Here is a 24,939-nt window from a genome sequence, read left to right as displayed (position 1 = left end):
AACCAGATGAAACAGAAGCTAGGACGTGAGAAAAAAGTTTCTGATGCACTGGATAAACGTGAAAACTCCGTTCAAAGGAAAGATTAGAAACTAAAAAGAAAGAGCACTCAAAGGCGAGCCTGCAGGCGTACATCCTGCTCAAGCGTCGACTCTCACTGCCAAAAGTTCTGCACTGTAGTTTGAACATTGAAGTAGGTCCAACACCTACTCACAAAAGGATTATAACTATGAAGTGGATGCAAAAGGGACAGATACGTCTAATACAAGAGCTCACAGATGACAAACATCCCACAACATTTAGTCATGTGCTAGCAAATTTGGGTGAATCGGTCAATTTCCCTGTTAATCATTTTACTTAATGATATAAATATGAAATACATCTGCTCATACTTTGGCATAAATCAGAGGCTCCAAACCTGGGGACCAGGCGAGTCCCCATAAAAATCTGATGGGATAATAACTGATGGATAAAACAAGAAGAGCAAAAATGAATTCTTTGTTTTTTTTCTCTCTCATTGTTACCACTTTGGTCTCTAGAATGTTTCAAATTTCTCATTCCTACATACATGCTTAATACCTACAACAACTCCAATTTCCAAATATGTCAACTAGGGGTTTTACCGACTATTTGAATGAACTGCTGTTCAATGATGCTTTAAGCAGGAGGTCTGGGTTTTTTGCAACAATAGCACACACTGTGGCATTTTCATTCTTTTCTCTTTCTTTCTTTCTTTCTTTCTTTCTTTCTTTCTTTCTTTCTTTCTTTCTTTCTTTCTTTCTTTCTTTCACATTTTTAATTGGTGTTCTACTGAGTGGCTAACAATCAGTGATATAAGACCACTGAAAAGACAGTCGTGACCTCCGACCCGCCTTCGTGCTTTGCCCATTTGATGTTACCCATTTAATAAGCTTAGACTTACACAGGCACCTGGCACACACACAGATCACACAGTTTCTTGTGTTTTTTTCAGTTCAAGTGATTATGAGACTGATGTACAAAAGTGGAATGATAATAATAATAATTAACAATACATAACATCATTTTGAAGTGTTTGGGGAGCTCCTGGATGGAATTTTGACATGAACAAGGAACTGAAAAAACACAAGGCATCGAATTTCCACTCTTATTGATGGAATTAACAAAAAGCGTGGAATAACAGTGATCACCGGATTAGAGTCTGAAGTGGGCTGAGTCCCGTCCCACCCAGCCGCCCAGGGAACCAAACAATTCTGAGAAGAAATAAGTTTGTCCTGCCAGTGCAGCCTGTATTATTATAAGCCGCTTGAACACCATTGTCTCACATCACTTTCATGTGGGAAAGAAACAACAATGGTGTCTGATCTCATTTAGGGATTTTTAAACTTTCATGTTTTTGGCAGAAGCCTTTGCTTTGAGTCAACTGGAATTTATTTTTATGTTTTTTTAGAAGGTTGGAAAAAAGAAAGAACAAAGCACCAAAGTCTGAGGTGGTCTACATTTAACAATATGACACCCAAATTATGTTCCGCATTATTTTCATCGGTCTTATCCCATCAGAAAGAATTCACGATTATACTGTCACCATGGCAACAACAGGACACAAAAGAAACACTACAACTGCCTTACAGCGGGTCACAGTAGCCGCGACCCGCTAGTAGGCAGATCGCACTCGTCTTTGACTTTCCTAGCTTTTCAGTTTGATGTCAGCGGCACATCTGTAGAGGTTTCTGGAAGCATCTTGCAGGTTTGTGTTGATAAAAAAAAGAAGAAGAGAGAAGGTACACAAGGTACACATCATGCATTTAATAATCGGAACCAAAAGGAACATCATTTGTCCAACACCCAAACAAACACAAAACGTCACATGTGTCACCGCGCTAACGTTCCTATCCATCCTCACTGATACTGTGCTCACTGCTGCCTAAATGCAGCAGATTACAAATCATTTGCGATGGAACACACAAAGCCACACAGAAGTGATGGCCGACATTTGTAGCTGATTGACAGACTTCAACGGCGCCATCTGTTTTCGGCGGTAAACTACCTCAGTAGTTACAGCTGCCCTGGGGCAGGCTGCTACGACAACCACCAAACATCACTCCCTCGCAATCACACACGCTGGGGTGTATTGAGTTTTGAGTGTTTTGTCCAAGGACACAATGGACAGACTAGGGATAGGGCAGGATCGAACTACCAACCTTTCGGTTATTGGACGACCGCTCTACTTTTTAATGGTGCTGTCAAGCACTTGAGCAACACTTCACTGGTGACACGCTGCCAACACTTGGCCATTTTGAGTCGTGTTCATCTGTTTTTGTGGCCACAACGTGCACGGTTGTGACACCGTTGACGTGACAAAATGCGCCTATAGCCAAGACACAAAGTAGGCAAAGTAGTCAAAACTGTCCCCTAACCACAATTTCCAATGATGACGCCCAGTTTCCCAAGTAGAAAACTGTTAACTTGAGTGTGCTTAATTTGATATATGATATTTGACTGACGCCTTTAAGAAGGTCTGGGTTCGAGTCCGGCTTGGGTCTTTCTGGGTGGAGTTTGCATGTTCTCCTTGTGTCTATTAGTTTTCTCTGTGTACTCCGGGTTTCCTCCCACCGCCAAAGACATCCTTGTTAGGTTAATTGGTGACCGTGAACTGACCCAAGGTGTGAGTGCAAATGGTTGTTTGTGTATGTGTTAGCCCTGTGATAGACTGGGAACCTGTCCAGGGTGTACCCCGCCTCTCGCTGATGACAGCTGATATAGACTCCAGCAACCCCCCCGACCCTAGTGAGGATAAGCTGTAGAAGAAGATGAGATGAGATGAGGCTTTTTCCTCAACCAAGTTACCAAGTTTTTTTTTTTTTGGTTTGTTTTTCTTTCGGTTCTATTAAGACGCTAATGTTCCGTTGAATTAGCTGAGATGCGAACAGTAAGTGAATGTCATGAATGACTGTGCATACTCCATCATTCAAAATAGCTACAGACGCATTGTGAGGAAATTCTGCAGAGATTTTACAAGGTGACAAAAGAGCTGTTATCACTGTGTCGTGGCCTTGATGAGGAACGACAAAGACTAGCTGCGCTGAGGTTGTTTCGCGGGAATAAGGACAGAAGAATCACACTTCTTCCAAATGAATTCTGGGCATGACTGTCTATCTAAGTGGGATCCTAAAAGGTGATAACTGTTTACTGACTAGCAAGCAGAGATTTAATGACGCTACCACTACAACCACTACATTAAATCTAATCCTAACTCTAACAGGATGCTAAGTTATACGATAATCCTGACACATGAGAATGGAGAATCAGTATATAGTTATGAGAGGGAAAGACGCATGGTTCATGAAGTCTTCTAATGCACCTAAAGGAAGGCATGCCGCCGGTCACAATGCGCCATATTCTTCATGGACATATACATTGTCCTTCAGGGAAGTAACTTGTTGGACTGTTTCTGTTATTAGTTAATTCAGTTAGTACTGGTCTCTACACACACAAAAATGCATACATACTATTAGAGCATGTGACTCCACAACACAGACAAGGGGAACAAACAACTGTCAGCTGGAGCTCTTTAATCCAAGCAGTCAGAAAAAAAACCCAACAAAAACCAAAAAAAAAAAAACACACGTTAGTTAGTTAATGTACCCTCAGACTGTTGCAGGGAGAGGAGCGGGGTTCTCTGGCCATGGCGTCACTGCGTCCGTTCTCCTGAGCGCGTCCTTGCTCCGTGCTCTCCTCCATCCTCGTTGCGTCTTTAGCAGAAGTCTCCCACGTAATGCAGTTTCTTGGCACTCAGGCATGCAACCCTGCAAATGGATAATTCAAGCATGTGACCCACTTCTCATCCTCAGCACAAAAACAGAAACACGTCTACAGCAGGCGACAGCGGGGCAACAGACAGATATGAAAACACACGGGGAGAAACTCCGCTCTTTCCGAGATCTTTCGACTTATATCGCAGCTAAAAAGTCCGCCTTGCACTGAGGACTATGACCTGTGCATATCTTCAAAACAAAAGGTTTTTGTTTCCACCTAACTATTTTAAGCCACAATATTAAAAACACTGGGCTAAACATTCCTACATATTAAACTACAGTCCTGCTTGTATTTCTTTGGGCAACTGACAACATGTGACTAAATATATGGTAGTATAAACCCGTTGTGTGAGGTGTGTTAAACCCATAGTCTTAAGCCTAAAAGCCTCAGTGCAGTAACACCATATATAAACCACTTGAGAGGAAATTTGATGTTCTGTAAGACTGTGAAGGTGAACTTCTAATATTAAGGTCAGAAAAACTCCCAAATAATCCGTATTAATGATAAATACTATGGGTCAAAACACTGAGGACACTTCTCCTCTGATAAAGTCTCTCACATGCACTTTGCTATAAATTATCTGCCCAACGACTGGCAACACATGGGAGCCTATGGGAAGAAAGTGGATGATTGTCTTAATTAATCTATTGAGACTTACAGGTAGGGGCTCTTGTTAATCAAAAAGCACAAGAGGAAAGAAGCCAATACCGGAGACCCCAGCTTAATAATATGGTGCGATTCGTGTACAGAACCTCCACAGCATCTCTGTTTGTCTACAGTGTCGATTACTGTAAAAATTTTATCTATATATACACATCTTGAAGTATTTTATGCCTCCAACAGCCTTTACACAGAAGCAGTTGGACCGATCAGGTACAACGTTATGACCTACTGTGTAGGTCTCCATGGCGCCTCCAAACTCATCAGAGAATAGACATGGGCCTCCTGGGTGGCCTGTCCTGTTGTTAGTGGGGGGGTGGGGCTTTAGGTCCTATGGCTTTAGGAGAAGAGCCTCTGTGGATCAGGCTTGTTCCAGTGCATCCCGCAGAAACTTGATCATTTTGGGATCTAGTGAATGTTGAGGCCAGGTCTTGTGCTGTTTTTCATGTTTTTTAAGTTGTTCCTAAACTGTTTGTGTGTGTGTGTGTGTGTGTGTGTGTGTGTGTGTGTGTGTGTGTGTGTGTGTGTGTGTGTGTGTGTGTGTGTGTGTGTGTGTGTGTGTGTGTGTGTGTGTGTGTGTGTGTGTGTATGTGTGTGTGTGTGTGTGTGTGTGTGTGTGTGTGCGCCTGTGTCGGGCTGCATCCTGCTGTGGATGGCTGCAGGATGCAGAAGCGAGAATTCTGCTCTTGTTCTCGGGGTGAACAAGAACAAGAATAACGTTCGTTCTGGTTAGCTGATGTAAACTTCACCAGAAACTCGAAGGGTTGAACGCCGGGGATATCCTCCCACTGCAACACACCACAGCATGCGCCAAGCATTGATCTCGCTTCAAGGGCCGGCCTCAAGTGGATATCCAAGGAACTGCAGCTTTTGACCGTGGAGTGTAAAAATATTCAGCCTTTACTCCATTTGACTTATTTCATGAAATACCATGAAATCTTTCTACAAGCAAGTAAAATGTCAAATTCAGTTTATCTGATTAGCGTGTTGTGGTCCGTGCTTGAAATAGGATATAAGGAAGCTCCATGTTAACCCTTGACTTTAGGTATGTTTGAAGGCCTACCTGGCTTAACTGACATGTCTGGTCTGTAGTGATTGACAAGTCATCCTCTGGTTATCGATCATATCCACTCCTCAATCCTCCCTAGCTCCACCCCTTTGGGCAAATACATTCATTTCTGCCTCGAAAAACCAGATATCAGGATAGTGAAAATATCCTGTTTATAACCAAAACAGCCAAAACCACAAGTGGCCATGTTTATATACAGCCTATACTGCATAGTGGTAAAATGTCCAAACATGCATTTGCCATAGGACTTCCCTGAACCAACCCATGCACTGCTTGAGAGCCAGGCCAAACCAAGATGATCGTTACCACCAGTTCAGCTATAGTGACAAGCCTGAGTGGGTCAAACAAAGGAGGCATCATGTAAACCAGTCACGTGCTAACAATTACTTCAATTCTATTCAATTCTGTTTTATTTATACAGCGCCAACAACAATAAAAATTGTCTCACGACCCTTTACAAAAACCGACCTGAAACCTCCAGACCAAGCCCGGAGGCGACGGCGGCAGGAAAAACTCCCTTTTAACAGGAAGAAACCTTGAGCAGGACCCAGCTCACATGGAAGGACCAATCTGCCTGAGGCCAGCCGTACAGAAAGAGAGAAAAGAAGAGCAGGAGAGACAAGATAAACAAACATCTGTCATAGGTACATACATCTGTCTAGAGCAAACACTTAGTACATAGTAGCTTCTGTGCAGAGGTGGAGGTTGCTGCGGGCAAAGCAGGATTTTTGCATTGTTATTATCGTTCATCCGAGCAACGGTACAGTGTTTTATGATTTTCAACACTTTGCTGCCATTTGCCTCATTTGTCTCAGTGGGTGATGCGGAATTGAGACTGTTGCAGCTGCTTCACTGTAAAACCTTCCAGTCATGTTTTTTTTTTTTTTTTTAGCTTTATTTATTAGGAACATGGTCTAAAACCATGAGTTGTGTAACTACTACGGTTATGTCTGCACCAAAACTGCAGTATGACACTGCAGAGTATGAGAACGTGCGTCATTTCAAAGAAATGAAAGCAAATAGGCTAAATCCCAAAAAATGAAGGCTCCAAGATTTAGATGGATTTACCCCAGGCTACTGTATATTTGAAGATGAATATAATAAACCACACTAATTGCACCGCTTTCCTATATCTCCTTTGCTTCCCATATTCTTCTTGTCTGACCCCTTTTCTCTCTCTACTGTGAATTATTCTCCTCACATTTGTCTTGCTTATTTCATGTATCTCCCCCCCAGTCCATTTCACTAGTCATGTGAAACAGTGAATGTAATTGCCCCAGGGAGTCGGTGATTACTATGCAGAAAAGAACACTAAAGGAATACCATCTCCATTTCTGTCCCTGAGACTGCCACTACTGCTCCAAGTGAGATGTTTACATCTCTCATTTAAAAATTTCGGTCTTCATTAGCTGAACAGAACAAAGGAGCTGACTTATTGCAACAGGTTTGACCTACTTTTAAGGAATTCCAACAGCAGCTTTAAGCAGACCGATATGTAGCAGCGGTCGACAAAAGTTTTAGGGGGAAAAATGCTGTAGTTCACGCACTTTTTCCTGTGTACCATCAAAATCTGTGCCTTTTTATTCCGTCACATGTCAAGCAGCAGCCCTCAGAGTTTAATATGATCACTGCATTTTCTTCCAAGAAGACACTATAACAGAATGAGCTGTAAAAAAAGAGTGGTAGGATTTCAGCTGACCTGCCACGAGCGGTGACTGACTCCTCCGTCACTTGATTATTATTTAACATGCGTTCGGGTGACGTGGGTCTCCCCTTCTTCTATACCGTGCTGCAAATCCATGTGGGTGTTAATCACTCTCCGCTGAATCCTGAGCATGCTGCTAAAGGCCAGGAGGCCGCAGTTATGTCTTCATAATGTCAGTGTTAGCGATTGGATTTACTGGGAATTAAAGCTTTCAGAGAAGAAGTGCTGTAGGAGCCACAGGCAGCATGAAATCCACACATCCAGTACATTAAGAGCATAAAAAAACACTACTTTCCACTAAAATAACGTTTAAACTTTTAAATAAAATTAGTTGAAGCTAACAAGGTGTCAGTGGAGTGGGGGCTGTGGACTGGTGGTGTGACTGGCTCAAATCCCGTCTATGTCCATATCTGAGATGCCTGGAGATGGGTTGAATGCAGATGTACTCCTTGTATGTGTACATATGTACATGAACAATAGAGCCATCTTGATATGACATGTGTGCGTATGTGTCATCCGTCAGACAGACATTAAGCAGATATCTTTCGTGTCAGCTCCACATTCTGTACTTACACATCAATTTAATCACGTCTCCTATCTGGTTAACCAGGAGGCCTCACTGATGGCAGATTAAATGGGTCTTGAGGAGCCATTATATAACTAATTAAGATGACTACATGGTGCTGGGTCCTCTACCAGGATGCAGGTGCTGCAGGAGCGTTGCACATCTCGCATTTTGTTTACTGTTATCAAGTGTTTGTGTTTGCAGTTCGCATAAAACCAGACTATCGAGGTTTTCACCGGAGAGGACATGACGATGAGTGACTTTTAGTGAGACGCGCTCAGCTGACATTTAAAAAGTGAATACCATGTCATACTGAAGCCAAGGAAGATTGTGACGGAAGGTGACCGCGTCACCGGGAAAGAAAATGCCTGTTGCCATTTTCTTTTTAATAGCTCGTTAACGCCAACATGAAGCGTGCGGCTCGGGTGTCTCGCAAACAGCAATGCGATGCCGAGAGCAGGACGAATCCGCTTACCTAAATGTCCCGTGGAACAAGCAGTCGTCGAGATGCTCGATACAGAGAATTTAACAGCCAATCGGAAGCACGGGTAGCCTCCCTTTCAGCCAGCTCCAGTCAAACTTCTCATGTGGATGGGAAACGAGGAGGAGCGCCTGTTCTTATCGTGAATGCTCTGAGACCGACATGTGCCTTCAGAGTTCATTTCCAGTCGGCTGCGCGGTAACTCTCGGCCAGACTGGTCCACGCTAAAAAGGGATTTTGGTCTTGTGACACATGCCGTCGCCGCTCAGCGTGTGTCGGTGGAGCGCGTCCTGGAGGTGTGGTGCGCTAGATGCGCTCTCAAAGTGACCCGGCAGCCTCCTTCCCTCGCGCTGACTCTGCAGGCGGACGGGCTCGAGCTCAATCGTCTCTCTCTCTCTCTCTCTCTCTCTCTCTCTCTCTCCCTCCCTCCCTCCCTCCCTCTCTCCCTCTCTTTCTGCCCCCTCCTTTCCAGTTTCTGCACAATTCAACTGAGCTTTATTGGAATAATGTTCTTATTCAAACATCCACAGTGCCATGCGAGTGTCACCAAGCTGTTGCAGGATTTTGTTCACCAGCTGCAAACGCAAAGTGTCATTTGAAAGTGCCACACGTTTCAGTCATAGCTCCCAACTTATGTTTAATGTGGTTTACACAATTCGATCCCAGAGCATCTGCTGTGTGTTTCTCTCTTGGACTCAATCACGACCAGTCAGCAGGATTTGTCTGTTTGTTCGTTTGTTTCTTCCATATGATGAGTGTGGAGATAAAAGAAGAAGAAAAAAAAACGCGTGTTGATGAGGTCATTAATTTTAATTCTACATAACACAAGATACATAGGCACAGCAATAGCTGCACAAGTGGTGTTTTGTTGTTATTATTATCATTGGATACTTGTGTTGTCTTTTTAGTTTTGTGCGACTAAATCTCTGTGTCCAACCTGTTGGCAGAACTATGTGACAAAAGATAATATCAGCACAAACACAACTTAGCACATTCCTCATGTACAACACCCTTTAAACTAATTCTCCAATGACACATTAGGCCTATTAAATAAGAATAACTTCAAGTGGCATTTTCTCGTCCTGTTGGTTAATAATGTGTCCCTATACACCAATCGGGCATAACATTATGACCACTTTACTAATATTGTGTAGGTCTTCCTTGTGCTTCCAAAACTGTTCTGCCTCATCAGAGAATGGACAAAGGCCTTCTGAGGGCGTCCCCTCTTGTAGTTAGTGGGGGCCTTTGAGTCCTGTGGATGAGTAGAGGGATCTGCTTCTGCCGGACCCTTGTGGTGTTTTTCATGTTTTTTGAGTTGTTCCTAAACCGTTTGTCCGTGCGCTGTGTCAGGCAGCATCCTGCCGTGGATGGTTGCTGTCATCAAGAAGTGTCGTTGCTATGGGGCTGGGGAGCCTGGCCTGGTCTAGGTGGAAGTCTATGGAAGCAACATCCACACGTAGTACAAAAGTTTCCCTGCAGAACTTTGCATTGTCACAAGATGATCATTACTTCTCCTGTCAGTGGTCATAATGGTGTGGCCGATCAATGCATTCTCTGGCATTTCTTGAGACTGTGCGTCATGTTGTGCAGCTCAGCCACCTCATGTAAACCCCCCCTTTAAAGCAGACAGACCATGTGCGCCGTAACCTCCTCGTGCTGAAGGACAGATTAATGTTACATAAGCATGTACAGAAGGTGACTGGTAGCGTATTTCCACTGTGTAGCACCTGTCTGCCACATTGTATCTAATTGCACTGGTGCAACTGTCAACTGTCAAACGGTTCCCATTACGAAAAGCCTACAGACACGCCGTCATGTCCTTGAAAATTCAAAATTTATCATTCAAACTCTGTCCTTTGATTAAAGCAGTTTAATTTAGTGGTTGCACTGGGCAAAGAGTGGTACTGGGTTTTTGTGCAGCTTCTGGACACTGTGTTACTATGTTATATTATATTGTGTCATTATATTACATTATGATAATGACTATACAAGGGGCCTTATAAGCCAAGTCAAGTAGTAGCCTATTGTATATTATTATATAGCCTTCCTCATGTATAAACTCTGACACACATATCTAACACAGTAAGTACAGACGCCTTTTCACTACGAATAGCAAGTTGGCTAATTAGTGAAATAAACAGCAACATTTAACCCAGAGGTGACAACTTTATCACTTCTTCATTAAACCATCTGCTTAAAAGTAAATGTGTGTAAAAGCTTCTAAGAGATTATAATAGCTGTGACCCTGATCGAACAACATGGATCAGTACGGTCCACATGTGACAATGTTGTGCAAGTGTATGTGGATTACAGCTAATTTGCAGTATATGAAAGTATGCATAATTCCTTCACACGTTGCCAGGTCAAGTCAAGGCCGACTGAACATTTCAAACACCTAATCTGGGTTGAAAACTAATGCACGGGTGTCAACAACTAAGGAGGGTGTGACGACGGGTTTTTGTGAATCACAGTCAGACCGATTTGAGTAGAGGTGCGTGGATATTTTGTGGCAGCGCTGTGCATAATGTCTCAAATTAAAGGTTGCTGACTTACCAACATAGCTGGGGTGAGTGTCCTGCTGTCTTCAGATGGCTGCAGGGATTTAATGAGGGAATAAGCTTTACAGTATAAAGCAGGAAGCTGTGAGCAGGGTGCTCTGTATGAGTCACGCATATTAATTTAAAGGTAATGCCATGCCATCCCTTCGCTCCTCTCTCCCTCTGAGTGCTTCACTGATTGGCACAGCAGCCATGTGACCAGCCAAGAGTGAATTTATTAACCAGCACACCTTTTGATTTACATTCCACACCAGGCAGCTGTTTTGCACTTTGTTGCTGCAGCGGCATAAATTACAGTAGCACGTGAGCCTGTGATACAAACTATCGCTTTGCTTGTCATTATTTCTGTGTGAATGCTTTATGGTGTAAACAGCAGGGACCCCTGTAAATATCACATTCTTCTTCCCTTTCCATGTGGTAAAGAACGACATTCCTCAGTCATTGACCACGTGCAGTATATCCTGTTAAGTAAGGCTGATGTTTTTGGATTCAGCACTGGCTGGTGTTGGAATAATGATCAGAGATGATGATCGCCTGGGTAAAGAAAGAATTTAGCTGGTGTAGAAATGCCCTAAGACCATCAAAGCGATTACTTAAACGCTGCAGAGGAAATGTGGACGGGCTCTTTACCAGTCGTGTTGATGCAAACGTGCTGGAGTGCAGATGTGACTCCTCTTCAGCCAAATGCTTCATTTACATTATTATTCACAGAGGTGACAGAGTAAGATTTAAGAGGGTCGGGGTGTTTTTGAATGGAAGACTTAATCAAAACTTGACACAGCTGCGGATGAAAACATGGAGATTATGAGCACAGAATAACCCGAGTAAAAGAAGAGAAATGGAGGTGATGGAGACAAGAGCACGTATACACTTGGTCACGAGGCAGTAATAATCAACAATACAGACCACAGAAAAATGTAGGTGCTCAGGCATGTTCACTGAAACCTAACACATCACAAAGATCAAGTGCAAAACAGTCCGTTATATTAGTCAGGCAATCAATCAGGCAGTTGACTTCAGTAAATAGATAGTCGTCAGCGTAACCAGACGCCATCCACAATGGCACAATTATACAACGATGGTAACATGGTCAATAGTGTTACTTGTGTGTCAATTTACTTAAAGCTATATGTGATAAAAATGTACTATACAAAAACATGTTTGTCACTACTGACTCTTTGTTTCAATATGAGTATGTGTAAACGGTTATTGGATTCCTTCAAACTAACACCAACAAACACTTGAATAAAATAGCTTTTTGACAAAGCCAATACCTGTAATGTCAAACGCTTGTACAATAAGTTTGGTGTGCATGTGCTGTAGATATATTTAATAGACTCATACAAAGAAGTTTGAATAGTCTGAGGAGTGTGGAATTGTTTTTGTCGTTTTCAATTCACTATTAATAAAAGTAAAGTAAACACGATTTTACAAATCTAAATCTCTTTAAAGGTCTGATAGACACATAATGCGGAAAATGCTGTGTAAGGACTTTGGTGGCTCCAGAAGGAGCTGTGGCAATTCCAGTAAACTGTCTTCAGACTTCATTAGCCATTCGAATCTCTGACTATCCAACTGTGATACAATATAACTGTATTAGGACTTAAAGTTACACAAAATTAAGAGTGAGGCCACTTCGTCATCACAGGCCACAAGGGACATTTCAGAATACCAAGTATGTAGCTTGGAACTGACAAATGTGACTCTGAATAATGAGTCTGGAGGACAACTTGTGAGGACTTAAAGGCGCCTGTGAACAGCATTCTGGGATACCTGGCTGTCCCAAGTCCACAGAAGTTACCTCCAAAAAGATTGGGTAGGACAAGAACACGTTCAAGCATTTGGTCAAATGGTCCATACTTGGTCAAATGTCTGATCTGAATCGATCTGACCTGTTCTTGGGCAGCGGCAGTGATGATGTTTCAAGAGATCAAAAGTACAGACTTATTGTGAAATAGGTGGCTGGATGTCCCCCTCCCGCCTCTGTTACACTCATGCTTCACCTCTCTGAGCTTTCTGGATTAGGTAGAAATGAGGCACCGAGCTTCAAAACTGCTCTTCAAGAGTCCCGTATTAATAGTCCGTGGTTTGAATGTAGTTCATTCAGCCCCCGAAGCATCAACAAATAGATGATAGTGAGTCTTTTGGGTTCCCCGTCCACCTTTGCGCTAAACACTCAACATGTGACAACAAAATTCTTTTCACAGGCACAAAGGCTCAGTGGTGCTCACTGCTGTCAGTGTGGAAGTTTAAATCTTTTCTCTGTGCTGCGGCTGTTCTGTCAGATTCCAGTGAAATTCAGCCCAATTAGCCCGACGATGATAAAAGGTCCACGTTTGTCATTTGTGTTAATATCATTGTCTCCAATCAGCTGCCACTGAGAATTAGAATATAAAGAAAAAGACAACAAGCGGTCTGTTTTTGTCTTTGCAGCATGTAGGAAATGCACATAATAAAAATCCAACATCTTTTTTTTTTTATTATTATTCAATTAAATAAGTTAAGGACTGTGCTTCATGCTAGTTTGTATATAAAGGTGATGAATTAAGGGCCGACAGGATTGGAAGCCATATTTTAATGAAGCTTTTTGAGTACATGTTACTTCTTAACCAACTGAAAATACATTATAAGTTTGACATATGCAGTCAGTGCAACCTTTTTACTGTGATATCAGATTACAATATGAACTTCACAGTTTTTAAAAAAAATGTGTTCTCAACTCTCGTGAGCTGTCGGAGAAACTGCGAAAAAGAACACGACGGACACATGTGCAGCATTTATAAATCTTATTATTCAACAATATTCACATTACAACATCAACACTGCTCTGCTAGTGACAGGTTCTAATAATCCCAATATATTGTATAGTTATTTTTGTAATACATTATCAAGAGGCACTTCCAGTAAGTCTGGCAATAGAGGAGCTACAGTATTGTGTCTAAATTACAAAACAGTAAAAATAAATATTTTTCTAAAAGTTTTTTTTCTCATAATATACTTTTGAATCTGTACAGTATATATCTTTTTTATACAAAGTCAAACAATATCTAGAAATAAAATAACATATTCCACTTTAACAAATACTGGTGAATCACACAATTTCCCCATCCTGTAGGTATTGCTACATGTGTTAAGTGCAAGATACTGGAGAGAAGAAAAGAATTGAGTCTGTGAAGCGCCTGCTCGAGCGGATAAAAACATCCCAGTCTTGTTTGTCTTGCTTTAAAGGTGGTGGGGGGGGGGGAAAGGAGAGGAAAAAAAAAAGTTTGTTTTGGTTTCTTTTGTGACAAACAGGGAAAGCTGAGGAATATAGAATTCGAACAATGTATGCATGTGGAATTGTATGGCACAGGAGCAGAGCCCCCTTTTATAATTGCTGAAACAACAAACAGTACAAAAAAAAAAAAAGAAAAAAAGACGTGTTTTTGGTTCGAACCATCAAAAAGAAACTACAAGGGCTTCAGTCTGAGAACAGAACATTTGGTCAGTTACATTGTAGTGCTACTGGTGCCTGCTGACATGGCAGTGGTAAGAATAAAAGACGCGAAAGACGCGGACAACACCGTGAGCGAGCCGCGACCCTTTAGATGAATGCTGACAATTGTTAAGCTGCTTTGTTTTGCTTTCACGCGAGAACAAAACATATGCATATCCAGATATCCTCACCGGGTCCTGAATAACACTGAGGAAAAAAAAAATATATATATATATATAATAAACATGCTCCGTTTCGGGCTCGTTTTGTGCAAATCACAAAAAAAAAAAAAAAAAAAAAAAAGTTCAAAAAGTTTCTTTGGTTTGCACAAGTTGATCCAGTGTGCAGCAATCCCCTTCTTCTAGTCATTAAAAAGAAACCCCTCGTACGGTCTTTGATAAAGTGGAATAGTTTGGTTGTGGTTGCAGTAGACCCTGCACTCTGCCTGTTTTCTTTCTCCTAACCTCATGAGAACAGTTGTAAAACAAGAGAAAGCAGTTACAAATGCCTTTTAATCACCTGATACAAACCACTGGACAGTGCTGCTGTGGTGGTTAGGACCGAAGAGACGGCTGATGGCATGAGCTATAATGTTGTAGTGGTCAAAAGTATTTATCTAATTAGTATTGTTTTGAATTGAACATTAAACTGTCAAGCTTCTTGAGAGAGACTTTGGGACCATACCAGAGGATTTACATGCACTGGCAAGTTTACTCTAAACCACTTACTGTGTACTTTACATCGTAAGAGATTCCTGTAAGTGAACAAAAAAAACAAACGCTATGTATTCCTCTAAAACAGGGGTTTCAAACTGGCTCTAATCTCCCCCGCGAGAGGAATTTTGCAAAGTGCAAAAATCACCTTTTAAATTGAGATATTAACTGCAATTTTTCAATTAAAGTAACTGCTATTCCTCGGGTTCACACAGTTTTAGTTAGATATGTGCACAACGCTGAAATCTAGAGCTAAACAGAAATTGCACTTATTTTTTATAAGAAATTTTTCACTAAAACAAAGGGAAATACAGTATTTGTCATTATTTATAGGATAATACACTGTTGTGTTACTGGTGTGGCCCTCTTAAGATCAAATTGGGCTGCATGTGGCCCCCTGAACTAAAATGAGTTTTACACCCCTGCTCTAAGTAATGTTGCGCTTTCAAATCAATCTGTAAATAAACTACAGTCTGGATCCTACAATACTAAAAATGCTTAGCTTTTATACACTTTATAACTGAAACAATCGAACTAAATCAATGGAAAGTACTTTTAAAACATCGCCCGTTCAAAATGGTTAGCAATTATGCTGCGCCATTTGTAGTGACGGAGCTAGCATGCAAAAACCCTGATATGGCCCTTTAAATTTCACGGTAAATATTAAACGGTGAAACGCCATCAGTTTGCTCAATGAAATGTCACACACGTGTGTTATCAAGCTGCAATGTTTTGGATTGTTTGTGGTGAAAATAACCAACCGCAAATTTGATCACAGCTTTGTTTCATTCAAGTCTCTTTGATTGCTGCACTGTGACAGTGTACACAGTTAATGAGGCAGGGCTGAGAGAGGAGATCGGAAGAGGGAAGCATCTAATTTAAATTAAGTGATTCCCAATGAGTTCTCGGATATACGTAAAATAATGTAAAGAATTCTTTTAAAAAAGTGAAGAAGGTATGAAAAATTCTCAAATTCCCAAACACAGCAGTGGGTTAGTACAAGTGCGTGTCATGAAAAAGTCATATATTATATGCACATTAGATTCCAAGTGAGGTATTGATATACTGTATAGTGTGTAGGTATTTACAGTGCATGGAACTCTTTCATAAGTACTCAAATTTCTGTTTGTTATCATGAGACTGGAGACTTGCAGAGAGCTTTGCAGTAATTTTTTTGAGGTTCAAAGCTATATATCTGTACAGAGGTTGCCCAAAAATGCCCAACCACAAACCCCCAGTCGAAGCCGTGACCCAGAGCCGTGTGGGTCAGTAGTGCATCAGCTGGTGCTTACAGATAATTTTTACCTGCTATAGGCAGATCTATCAGGACAAGCCAATACAAGGAGAGGCTGTTGGAAGACGACGTGTCCAGGAGGGGACTTGTAAATACAAGCAACACATACGAGACACATATTGTTTCAGGGGTCAGATATCACTTCAACTTTTCTTTTCTGATGCCAAGTCACATTATCTCTTTTAATCGTAGACTATTTTTGTCCAGGACTTCCTGTCTGATTCCCATAACTGCCGGAGATCATTTTTGCATTTAATTGTGTGTTATCCCGGATTATATTTTGCAAATCGAGCCGCAGTGAAGTTTTTTTTTACCAACTGTTCATCAGCAATGGCTGAAAAAAGAAATAAATCATCAGTCTTTGAACACCAAAGAGCTTTCATCTTGAACCAACAACGGTAAGCTCGGCCTCTGGTTAGCGCAGGTTTTCTTTTTCATAGGATTAAAAACAAAGGTCAACTACTGCACTCTTTTGTAAGTACAGGGAATAAGCAGTCAAGGGCATTATCGGCACAGCATAGCCCTCCTTTGCACAATGAACAATCTGAAAACAGTGCAATGGATACAACTAAGGATTTAGATGGTATTACAACGGCATTAGCTAAACTCTCATTGAGTTAAGAAATTGGGTCACAGTAGGGCAAGTTCAGCCAGTAAAAACAAGCAAACATGCCCGTTTAATAGTTTACTTAGTCTGCTTAGTCTTACTTAGTCTGTTTTCATCCAGCATATGTCAATGAGGTCCAGTGGACTGTTTGCATAATTAGCGGAGGTTTGGAGGTTCGTTTCGTGTGTTCCTTTTAGTTACTGTTTTCATTTCAGTGTTGCTTTCAGTTTGAAAACTGTCTCCCTCCCTGGTGATCAGAGTGATCAGTCCTAAACCAGTACCTCAGCTGCCACCATGCAAACTACTTCCCTTCAAACCATATACACGAAAGTGGTTGTCATCTTGGGTGCACCTCAGCTGATCTTTGAGGGACTGGAAATTAGATCATATATCCGCTAACATTGGTCAATGCAGTTTAATTGCCTCAGATATACACCTATCGGACATAACATTATGACCACCTGCCTAATATTGCGTTGGTCTCCCATCAGAGAATGGACATGGGCCTTCTGAAGGTGTCCTGTCCTGTTTTTAATGGGGGCCTTTGGATCCTATTAGTTAAGGGGAGGGGCTTCTGTGGATCAGGCTTGTCCCAGTGCATCCCACAGACACATGATCAGTTTTGGGTCTATGGAATTTGGAGGTCAAGTCAATATCTTGTGTTCTTTTTCCTTTTTGTTTATACTTGCTCCTAAACTGTTTTTGTGTGTGTGTCATTATTATGGGATGGGGGTGCCTGGTCTCGTCTAGGTGGGACGAGGAATCACAGCAGAACATCAAATTATCACAAGATGGCCAATGTTATTCACTTCTCCTGTCAGTGGTTATAATGTTCTGGCTGATCGGTGTATAATACCACTTCTTGAAGTCCACCTCACCTCTCGGTCAGCCTCGAGTCTCAGGCGATGGCTTCAAAAAGAAAGTGCTGTCAAGTTTTAATTTTAACTGTATTAATAGAAAACTACTTGTTACGGATTAGGAAGAGGAGACACTAAGTACCGCCTAAATCTCTGGATCTTGTTTTGGAAATGGCCCCTGTAGCTTTTCTGATGTCAGATCAGACACACTGTCCTGAATATGTCCTGTCATACGTTTCACAGGCCTGGAAACAAAAATCGTCACATGATTTCGAAGCCGACCAAACTGGCTCATCTTCAAAGAGTTACATCTGGGAGAATCTTCTGAAACGTGAAAAAAGATCTGAGGCTCCTCTGACCCTTCATAAGCTGCTAAAAGCGGAGCTAAGAGGCCTCCCTCTCCACACCTCCTCTTTCACTACTAAGCCTCATTACTAACGCTGTGCTCCTTGTTCACACTTCTCTCCATCACCTCCTATTTGAATCTGTGAGGACATCAAAGCAGAGCCCCAGCGCCACCTTTTAAGCCATATACAGTATATAATGATTATACGTAAGGACTACAAATGAGGAAAGAAAATCAGTCCTGTCCTGGGATCAGAAAATTAATTCTTGCACCAAATGTGTAAATTTAAATAAAAACTATGCAGAATACAGCCGTCATCTCCAGTGACTGCTTTTGCCGAAAATGTTAATGCATTTGTATAAAACATCTCGACAGTGTGACAGGTGATTACACACCGTAGCATTTAAAATCCCAACCTAATTAATTAAAATTATATATCAATTAACTTTATACCTGTATGCATGGCCTTTTTAAAAAAACAAAACAATCTGTCTCTGCAGTAATGAATGGCCGACTGAGTGAGACTTCCACATAGTCTCTTGTTGGCCCACAGCAAGAAGCTATGGAAATAGTCTTAATGCGGTAGTAATGTCTAATTAACATAAATCTTCTTGGGTGATTTGTAGCTGTGACTCAGCACCGGTCTGGTCCACTATGGCTTACAGGATTACTCTCTGAAACATTTACCCTACATACCAGCCTATAAATTATACTTGGGAAAAAAAAAAAAAAAAAAAAAAAAAACATTCTCGTACTATATTTACTGGAAAGGTTAGTGTTGACAAGTGACATAAAATGTGGACATAAGTGGTATTTGCCGAACAAACAGAAATTACCTTATTATCTAGTTTGTGTCCTGTTAGTTAGTTTTTAAAGCGATTAACATTGCTGCGTGCGGTTTCCCCTGCAGTTCCTTATATGTTGCACAGAGGGAACTGCGTGTATCTGGGGAGTTTGCGTTCACGTCATCTGTAAATTGATACTGCATATAGCGCGGGCAAAAGCTTAATCAGAGGGAAGTAAAGGGACACCAAAGGTCCTACTTGCCTCTGTTTCTCTGTGGGTTCCTGATATCCTGAGCCTGGAAACATGAAGGTGTGTTGGACTGACTGACAACAAAAGGCAGAGAGAAAATGACTAGTGACTAACATTGTTTGACATGAAAAAAACATGGTTTTGTATGTTTTCCCTTGAGTGAGAATAAAGCTTTTCGAGCAACAGGGGTTTTTGTCAAACTTCCCAGCTGTCTGAGCATGGAATGCGTTTCTATCTACTATAGCACTGTGTGCGTGAAGCTCGTGTGAGAGTATGCCTGTATCGTGTACACAATGCACTGACGCTTTCTTTCTTTTTTTTTTTTTTAAATCTTCTAAAACCCACATGGTTGATACTCATTGGACACAGCCTTTTTCCCTGGCTTTCATCCCATTGTCTTCAAGGAGAAGGGGCTTGTTACACATCCTTGACCAGCTGGGAGGCTCCACAGTGTGTTGATCGCATGGGAACAACAAGAAGAAGAGTGGGGAGGGCTCATAACAGTGTATTACTCACTGGTGGAGTGAATCTATGAATCAACGTGGATGGCCCATAGTGCAGGATGGGCGATCTGGGTGAGGGCGAGGCGCGAGATCCAGACTTAAAAGAACATTAAAACAAAAACAAATACAGTCCATAATCATTATTCTTTTTTTTTTCTTCTGCAGCTTCTTCTTCTTTGTCTCTTCATCTTTTGCTCATCTCAGCTCTCTCTCCTTATCAGATGCACTGGGTATGCGTCATCCCTGTCCTCAACCCTGTTTTTGTTAGGCACATTTTACCCAAAACATCTTCTACAGTGTTGTGTCAAAGTGATGTGCTGGCTACCATATTTAGTTTAGTTAGGAAAGAAACAAACTTTTTTTTTTTTAGACAATGTTCAGATTCCTGGTTCTTCCTCTTTTTCTCCTGAAGTCTCTGATTGCGGGAGGGTTTCCTCTTCTTCTATCGCCGGCACCTCGTCCCTTTCATCGAGCCCGTCGGCTGACTCCTCCTCTTTGTTTGCTTGCTCCTCCTCTTCCTCGTGAATGGCTGTGATTGGGTCGTTGGGGTTGCCGATGCAGTTTGAGTTCTCTTCCTGAGCCTCCTCCTCTGGGGCTTCTGCAGCAATCACTTTCTTCCACATTTCGTGGTTTTCCAAAAGATGCTGCGTGATCTGGCAAAACACTTTCCTCCTGGTTACTTTTTTGGTTTCTTGCCGCTCTGCGAGACACAAACCCAACAGTTAGACAATATTGTTGGAAAGTATCTGACTTTAAATGAATAGTTTGATAGTTTGGCAGATATTTAAGCTTTGACATCAAATGACTGATACCACAGTTACACATGATTTGACCAAAATGCAAGAAATCAGAGGAACCTTGGAAGCATTCGTACTGGGCTTGAATTGGCCAGTGACGGTTTAATCTTTGGTCACAGTCTGGTTAGATGAAGAAGTGGCCCTATCAGTCACGACAAAGCCCTCCAGTGGGTGTGTAATTATGCCCTTGGGGAGGAAGTCAGGTTGAAGCTCTTGCAAAGACAAAATGTGTCTGGAGGCGGTTGGGGTGGAGGAATGGGTTGTTGATTCTTTTAAAAAAAATAACAATTCCATGAACTACACTTGGTTTATTTTTGTAAAAATTACAGAAAACCTTATTTAAAAGAAACAGTATTAGGGTATCAGTTGCTATAAATGGAGTTAGTTGTTAACTAATATTGTCATTAGCTTAGGTGCACATGACCCCCTCATATGGCATATAGCCTTGTATGTATACAGCATGTTTCTAGCCGCTGGTAATCAAGATGCTTTTACAATGTCACATTTACCACAGAGTCAACTGATTGGCACTGGGAGCAACAGGCAATCTAGTACAGGGGGATGGAATCAATAACCCTCTGGTCCATGGATAATCTGTTCTACCTACTTCCCCCATAGGAAGCAGGTTCCACTCTGCATGTTTCTACATAGTCAGACATGTACAAACCAAACACTAGTTCTCAAAAGAGCATTTTGTGACATCCACCAAAGGTTCTCCTGCACACTCAGAGAGGGAGGAGGCGTATCCAGTTGGTTGCAATCTGCAAGCTCCCCCACGAGATACTGCTAATTCCCAAACACTGGTTCTGTAAGGAAGTACTTATTATAACATTATGGCAGCTGACTTACTGTATGCGGTCATTTAGTTGTTGTAGTAGAGTTGTTGCTCCAAGTGCAAAACGGGTATTTCCCTAAATGACAACTACTTAAAATGCTATTTACACAACAGCCAGATCTCCCAGGATACCTCCAAGCAAAACAACATTAATCTTAGGAGGCAGTGATGCTGTCTAAGTAAATAGTGGCAGACACTGTTAGATGATAAATACAGTAACAAGTAAAATTTTTGCAAAACACGAACAACAGAGAGGTTAACGTACGGGAGGTGTCAGAACTCGTTGACCCGTCCTCATCCGCCGTATCCTCCTCCTCCATATCTTGCCCTTCCTTCTCTACCTCTGGACCCATCTCTTCCTCTGACGGGTCGACCCATCGTCCCGGCATAAGGGCAGCAGAGTCGTAGGAGGAGCACAGTGGTCCCACTATGTGAGTGATGAAGGATTCTTGTAGTTTAGCGAGCTGTGGAGCGGACCGGTCCATGAATGGGCTGATGGGAAGGCCTAGGCTTGCTTCTTCATCACCCTAGAACAGTAGAAACATGGTGTAGACATCGATCAGGCAGGAGAAGTAAATAACATCTTGGGACAATTCAATGTTCTGCTGGGAAACATTTAGAACTGGCATTTGTGTGGACGTTACTCAGACACATATACCAAGTATGTCCATATGTGAGAGCCCATACATTCAAACCTTAAAAGTTAATGTTAAAATTGGCAGAGAATAAAGTATAGACTTTAAGGACTCAAACTTTAGTTTGATTGTTTTTCTTTTAGCAAACAAAAACATACTGTACAATATAAAGAACATATCAGTATATAAACTGAAAATTGTTTCAGTAAAATGCTGATTGATTTTCCATTGCTCAAATAATATGAACTCAGCTATGCCCAACACACAGAAAGTCTCAGATCCACGCCTCTGGGGACAGTCTCCTAAAAGTAGGTCAAGAAGACTGCAAATAGAAAAATATAATTTCAAGCTATGGCTGATATGTAGGTACCAGTCATCCTAATATAACTATGTCTGTACAGATTGCCCACAGTAATCTCAGGATTTGTATCCACGATGTCACTGCAGGTAAAGGCTGACATCAGTATTCTCACTAATTGTCTTTGGCCACCCAATATGTGCAGGCTCTTTGCGACAACTAAGTCAGAGTCCTAGTTTTCTACCATATAGAACATAATCATATTTGTATAAGGGGTGATTTGTATAACAATCATCTACTGTAAGTGGAGGCCGGATAAAGACATAAAGGCCAAAGTGGAGCCACGCTGCTCCTTCCTCATCCTTGGGCTACTTGTCAGTCATGCCTTTCCCATTTTCCATCCACAAAGACAGAGCTGTTTTTAAATGCACATCTCAGACACAGCAAGATGTATTTATGGATTTATTGTGCTGATTGCTTTCCTAATAGCACGGTTTGTCTTTTCGTGGGCCGGGGCCGTATCTATATTAACCTTTTAAAGTCTGCCTTTATGCAGCGAAACCCATGACTGCAGAGCATGTGCTGTACTTACATACGTTATGACAGAGCTACATTGTTCTTTTACATTTGTGTTCTGACGCTTTCAAAGAGGAGGGGCTAGGACTTTAATCACTATGGTAACCAGAAACCTGAATGGCATAGGTGCACAGCTCTGGTAGTGTGAGTGATGTGTATGTATGTCACAGTGTAAATGAACAGAAGGAAAAGACTAACAAATAGATATTGCTAATGTCCACAGAATATGAACATCAGGGCATAATGTAAATGCATGTATGTGCTGTCAGTTGCTGCTGAGATCCTAGTTCAACCTGCGATCTCGCTCTGTATGGCTGTGAAGGAGTGCTGTCAAGGATGGCACATTTAGGTCATCGGCCTCCCCTCTGCAAAAAGGAAAACATACGTACACCCTCTGTCTGTGGCTGGCGCTCTCTCCCTTCGCCCATCCCCCTGACGCTCCCGCTTGAAAGGACATACATAATTCTCAGAGCTATTATGAGAACTGAACAGAAGGTTTGAGAGCAACAGCAGAATGCTAAGCATCAGACACAGATCAGAGGGATGACGCTTTCCTCAACAATCAGCACGGCTCAGATCAGAGGTCTCTGACTGCTCAGCGAAAAGTTGTGATGTGCGCTGATACCGAGTCTGTTGATTAAACATTCCCGTTACCGCCTGTTTGCGGATATAAAGGCCTTTATAAATATTGTTACAGTGACAATAGACAAATCTTCACAAACCCAAAAGTTTCAAAAGAGCGCTGTTTACTTAGAATGTTGTTGCTATGGAAATAACCATATCTCTCTGACGAATCGGGTTTGATCTTTATGGTCTTGTTGGTTCAGAGTGGGATTTGTTGCCAGGCATCCATCTACAGCGCTCTGTCACAGATTCATGAGCCTCTACGTAAGTGTTCTGAATATTCTATTTCCGTCAGAGGTAACCCACATGAAGGTCCTTGAGCAGGAAACTAAATCCCCGTCGTATGCACCGGTACCGTTCATATGCAGTTTCCCTTGACCTGTGACCTCCCCGTGGAGGAAGGCGAGCAAATGGATAGAGTGCCTCTTGGGCTTAATGGAACTTTACAATTGTACTCTTTGCCTTTGTAAATATTATAATTTTCTTTATGTAAGATATTCCCGTTTTCATAAAATTGTGGAGCGACACACATACTTTCTCAGCAGTCAATTTACATACTTATACAATTTGTAATAGGGGGCAGGGGACTTGTGACTTGCAGCTTGCTTTAATAGTATATCTTTTATAGAATGAAAACTCACAATGATCTTAATATAGTCATCAGTATGGGTTTTCTTTAACTTACAGGTCCTTCTCTAATTATTATCTATTGGTAATTAAATTGCTTAATTCTTATGAGATGCTTAATATCTAATGAGTAAATGCAAAAAAGTTAGAACAAGTACAATCTTCAGAGAGGATTAATTTGAAACAGTGGGAGCATATATGTCTGTCATATATATATATTACTTTTGTGACATTTGCCATGTAGAAAATCAAGGTCTAAGAAGTTACCATATATGGTTCCTTGCCCTTAAGTGGTAAAGAAAATGTAAACACGTATTTAAATAAATAGAACATAAATGATGATTCAGGCACTGGTCAACATACACATTATCACATTAAATAACATTAGGCCACTTCTTCATGGCACCTGCTCATGCTATGTTCATGCAGAGGTGAACCTTGCAGACCACATTTGACCTGATAATGTTTCCTTGATCTTCGCTGACTGGCTGAATGAAAACTGTTAGACACCGGGATGCAATTTAAAATGTGTACAGAAGTTACCAAATATTGTTCATCGCCCCATCAAGTGTCGTCCAGGTCATAGTATAACCAAACAACAGCTAAAAAAAAAAGTTGACCTTGTCTTAGCTTTGTTGTTTGGACATATACAATAAAAACCATATTTCTAAAAATCTCTAAATCTACAATCATTTTTGATATTTTGTAGTTTCATAGTTTAGCGTGAAACACTATTAACGTGATTTGGAATCCATCTCATTTTTCATATTATGCTAAGAAAGCCAAGTAGTACAATATTACAGAAAACTGACCATGAATCAGCCCTTATGGATACAGGCCTGCTGACATCTAGTGAGACAGTCAGTGTGGCCTCTCATAACTTCTT

General features: G+C 41.5%; 2 protein-coding genes across 2 annotated transcripts in view; both read right to left on the bottom strand.

Annotated features, from left to right (window-relative positions):
- LOC125013235 (solute carrier organic anion transporter family member 1C1-like) overlaps positions 1-8,622 on the bottom strand; it is a 33,374-nt gene extending 24,752 nt beyond the window's left edge. Inside the window, exons 1-2 of the mRNA XM_047593713.1 lie at positions 8,268-8,622; positions 3,623-3,783 (exon numbers count right to left, since the gene is read on the bottom strand). Coding sequence (XP_047449669.1) covers positions 3,623-3,718 — 96 coding nt within the window. The 5' untranslated portion in view covers positions 3,719-3,783; positions 8,268-8,622. The remainder of the gene's footprint in view (positions 1-3,622; positions 3,784-8,267) is intronic.
- Positions 8,623-13,391: 4,769 nt separating this feature from the next.
- LOC125013660 (cGMP-inhibited 3',5'-cyclic phosphodiesterase A-like) overlaps positions 13,392-24,939 on the bottom strand; it is a 54,047-nt gene continuing 42,499 nt past the window's right edge. The window contains exons 15-16 of the mRNA XM_047594517.1: positions 21,559-21,820; positions 13,392-20,361 (exon numbers count right to left, since the gene is read on the bottom strand). Coding sequence (XP_047450473.1) covers positions 20,039-20,361; positions 21,559-21,820 — 585 coding nt within the window. The 3' untranslated portion in view covers positions 13,392-20,038. The remainder of the gene's footprint in view (positions 20,362-21,558; positions 21,821-24,939) is intronic.

Source organism: Mugil cephalus, chromosome 9 (genome assembly GCF_022458985.1).
Source record: "Mugil cephalus isolate CIBA_MC_2020 chromosome 9, CIBA_Mcephalus_1.1, whole genome shotgun sequence".
In the NCBI taxonomy this organism is placed as follows: Eukaryota; Metazoa; Chordata; class Actinopteri; order Mugiliformes; family Mugilidae; genus Mugil; species Mugil cephalus.
The sequence above is the reverse complement of the archived record's forward strand: the minus strand, read 5'-3'. Positions and strand labels throughout refer to the sequence as shown.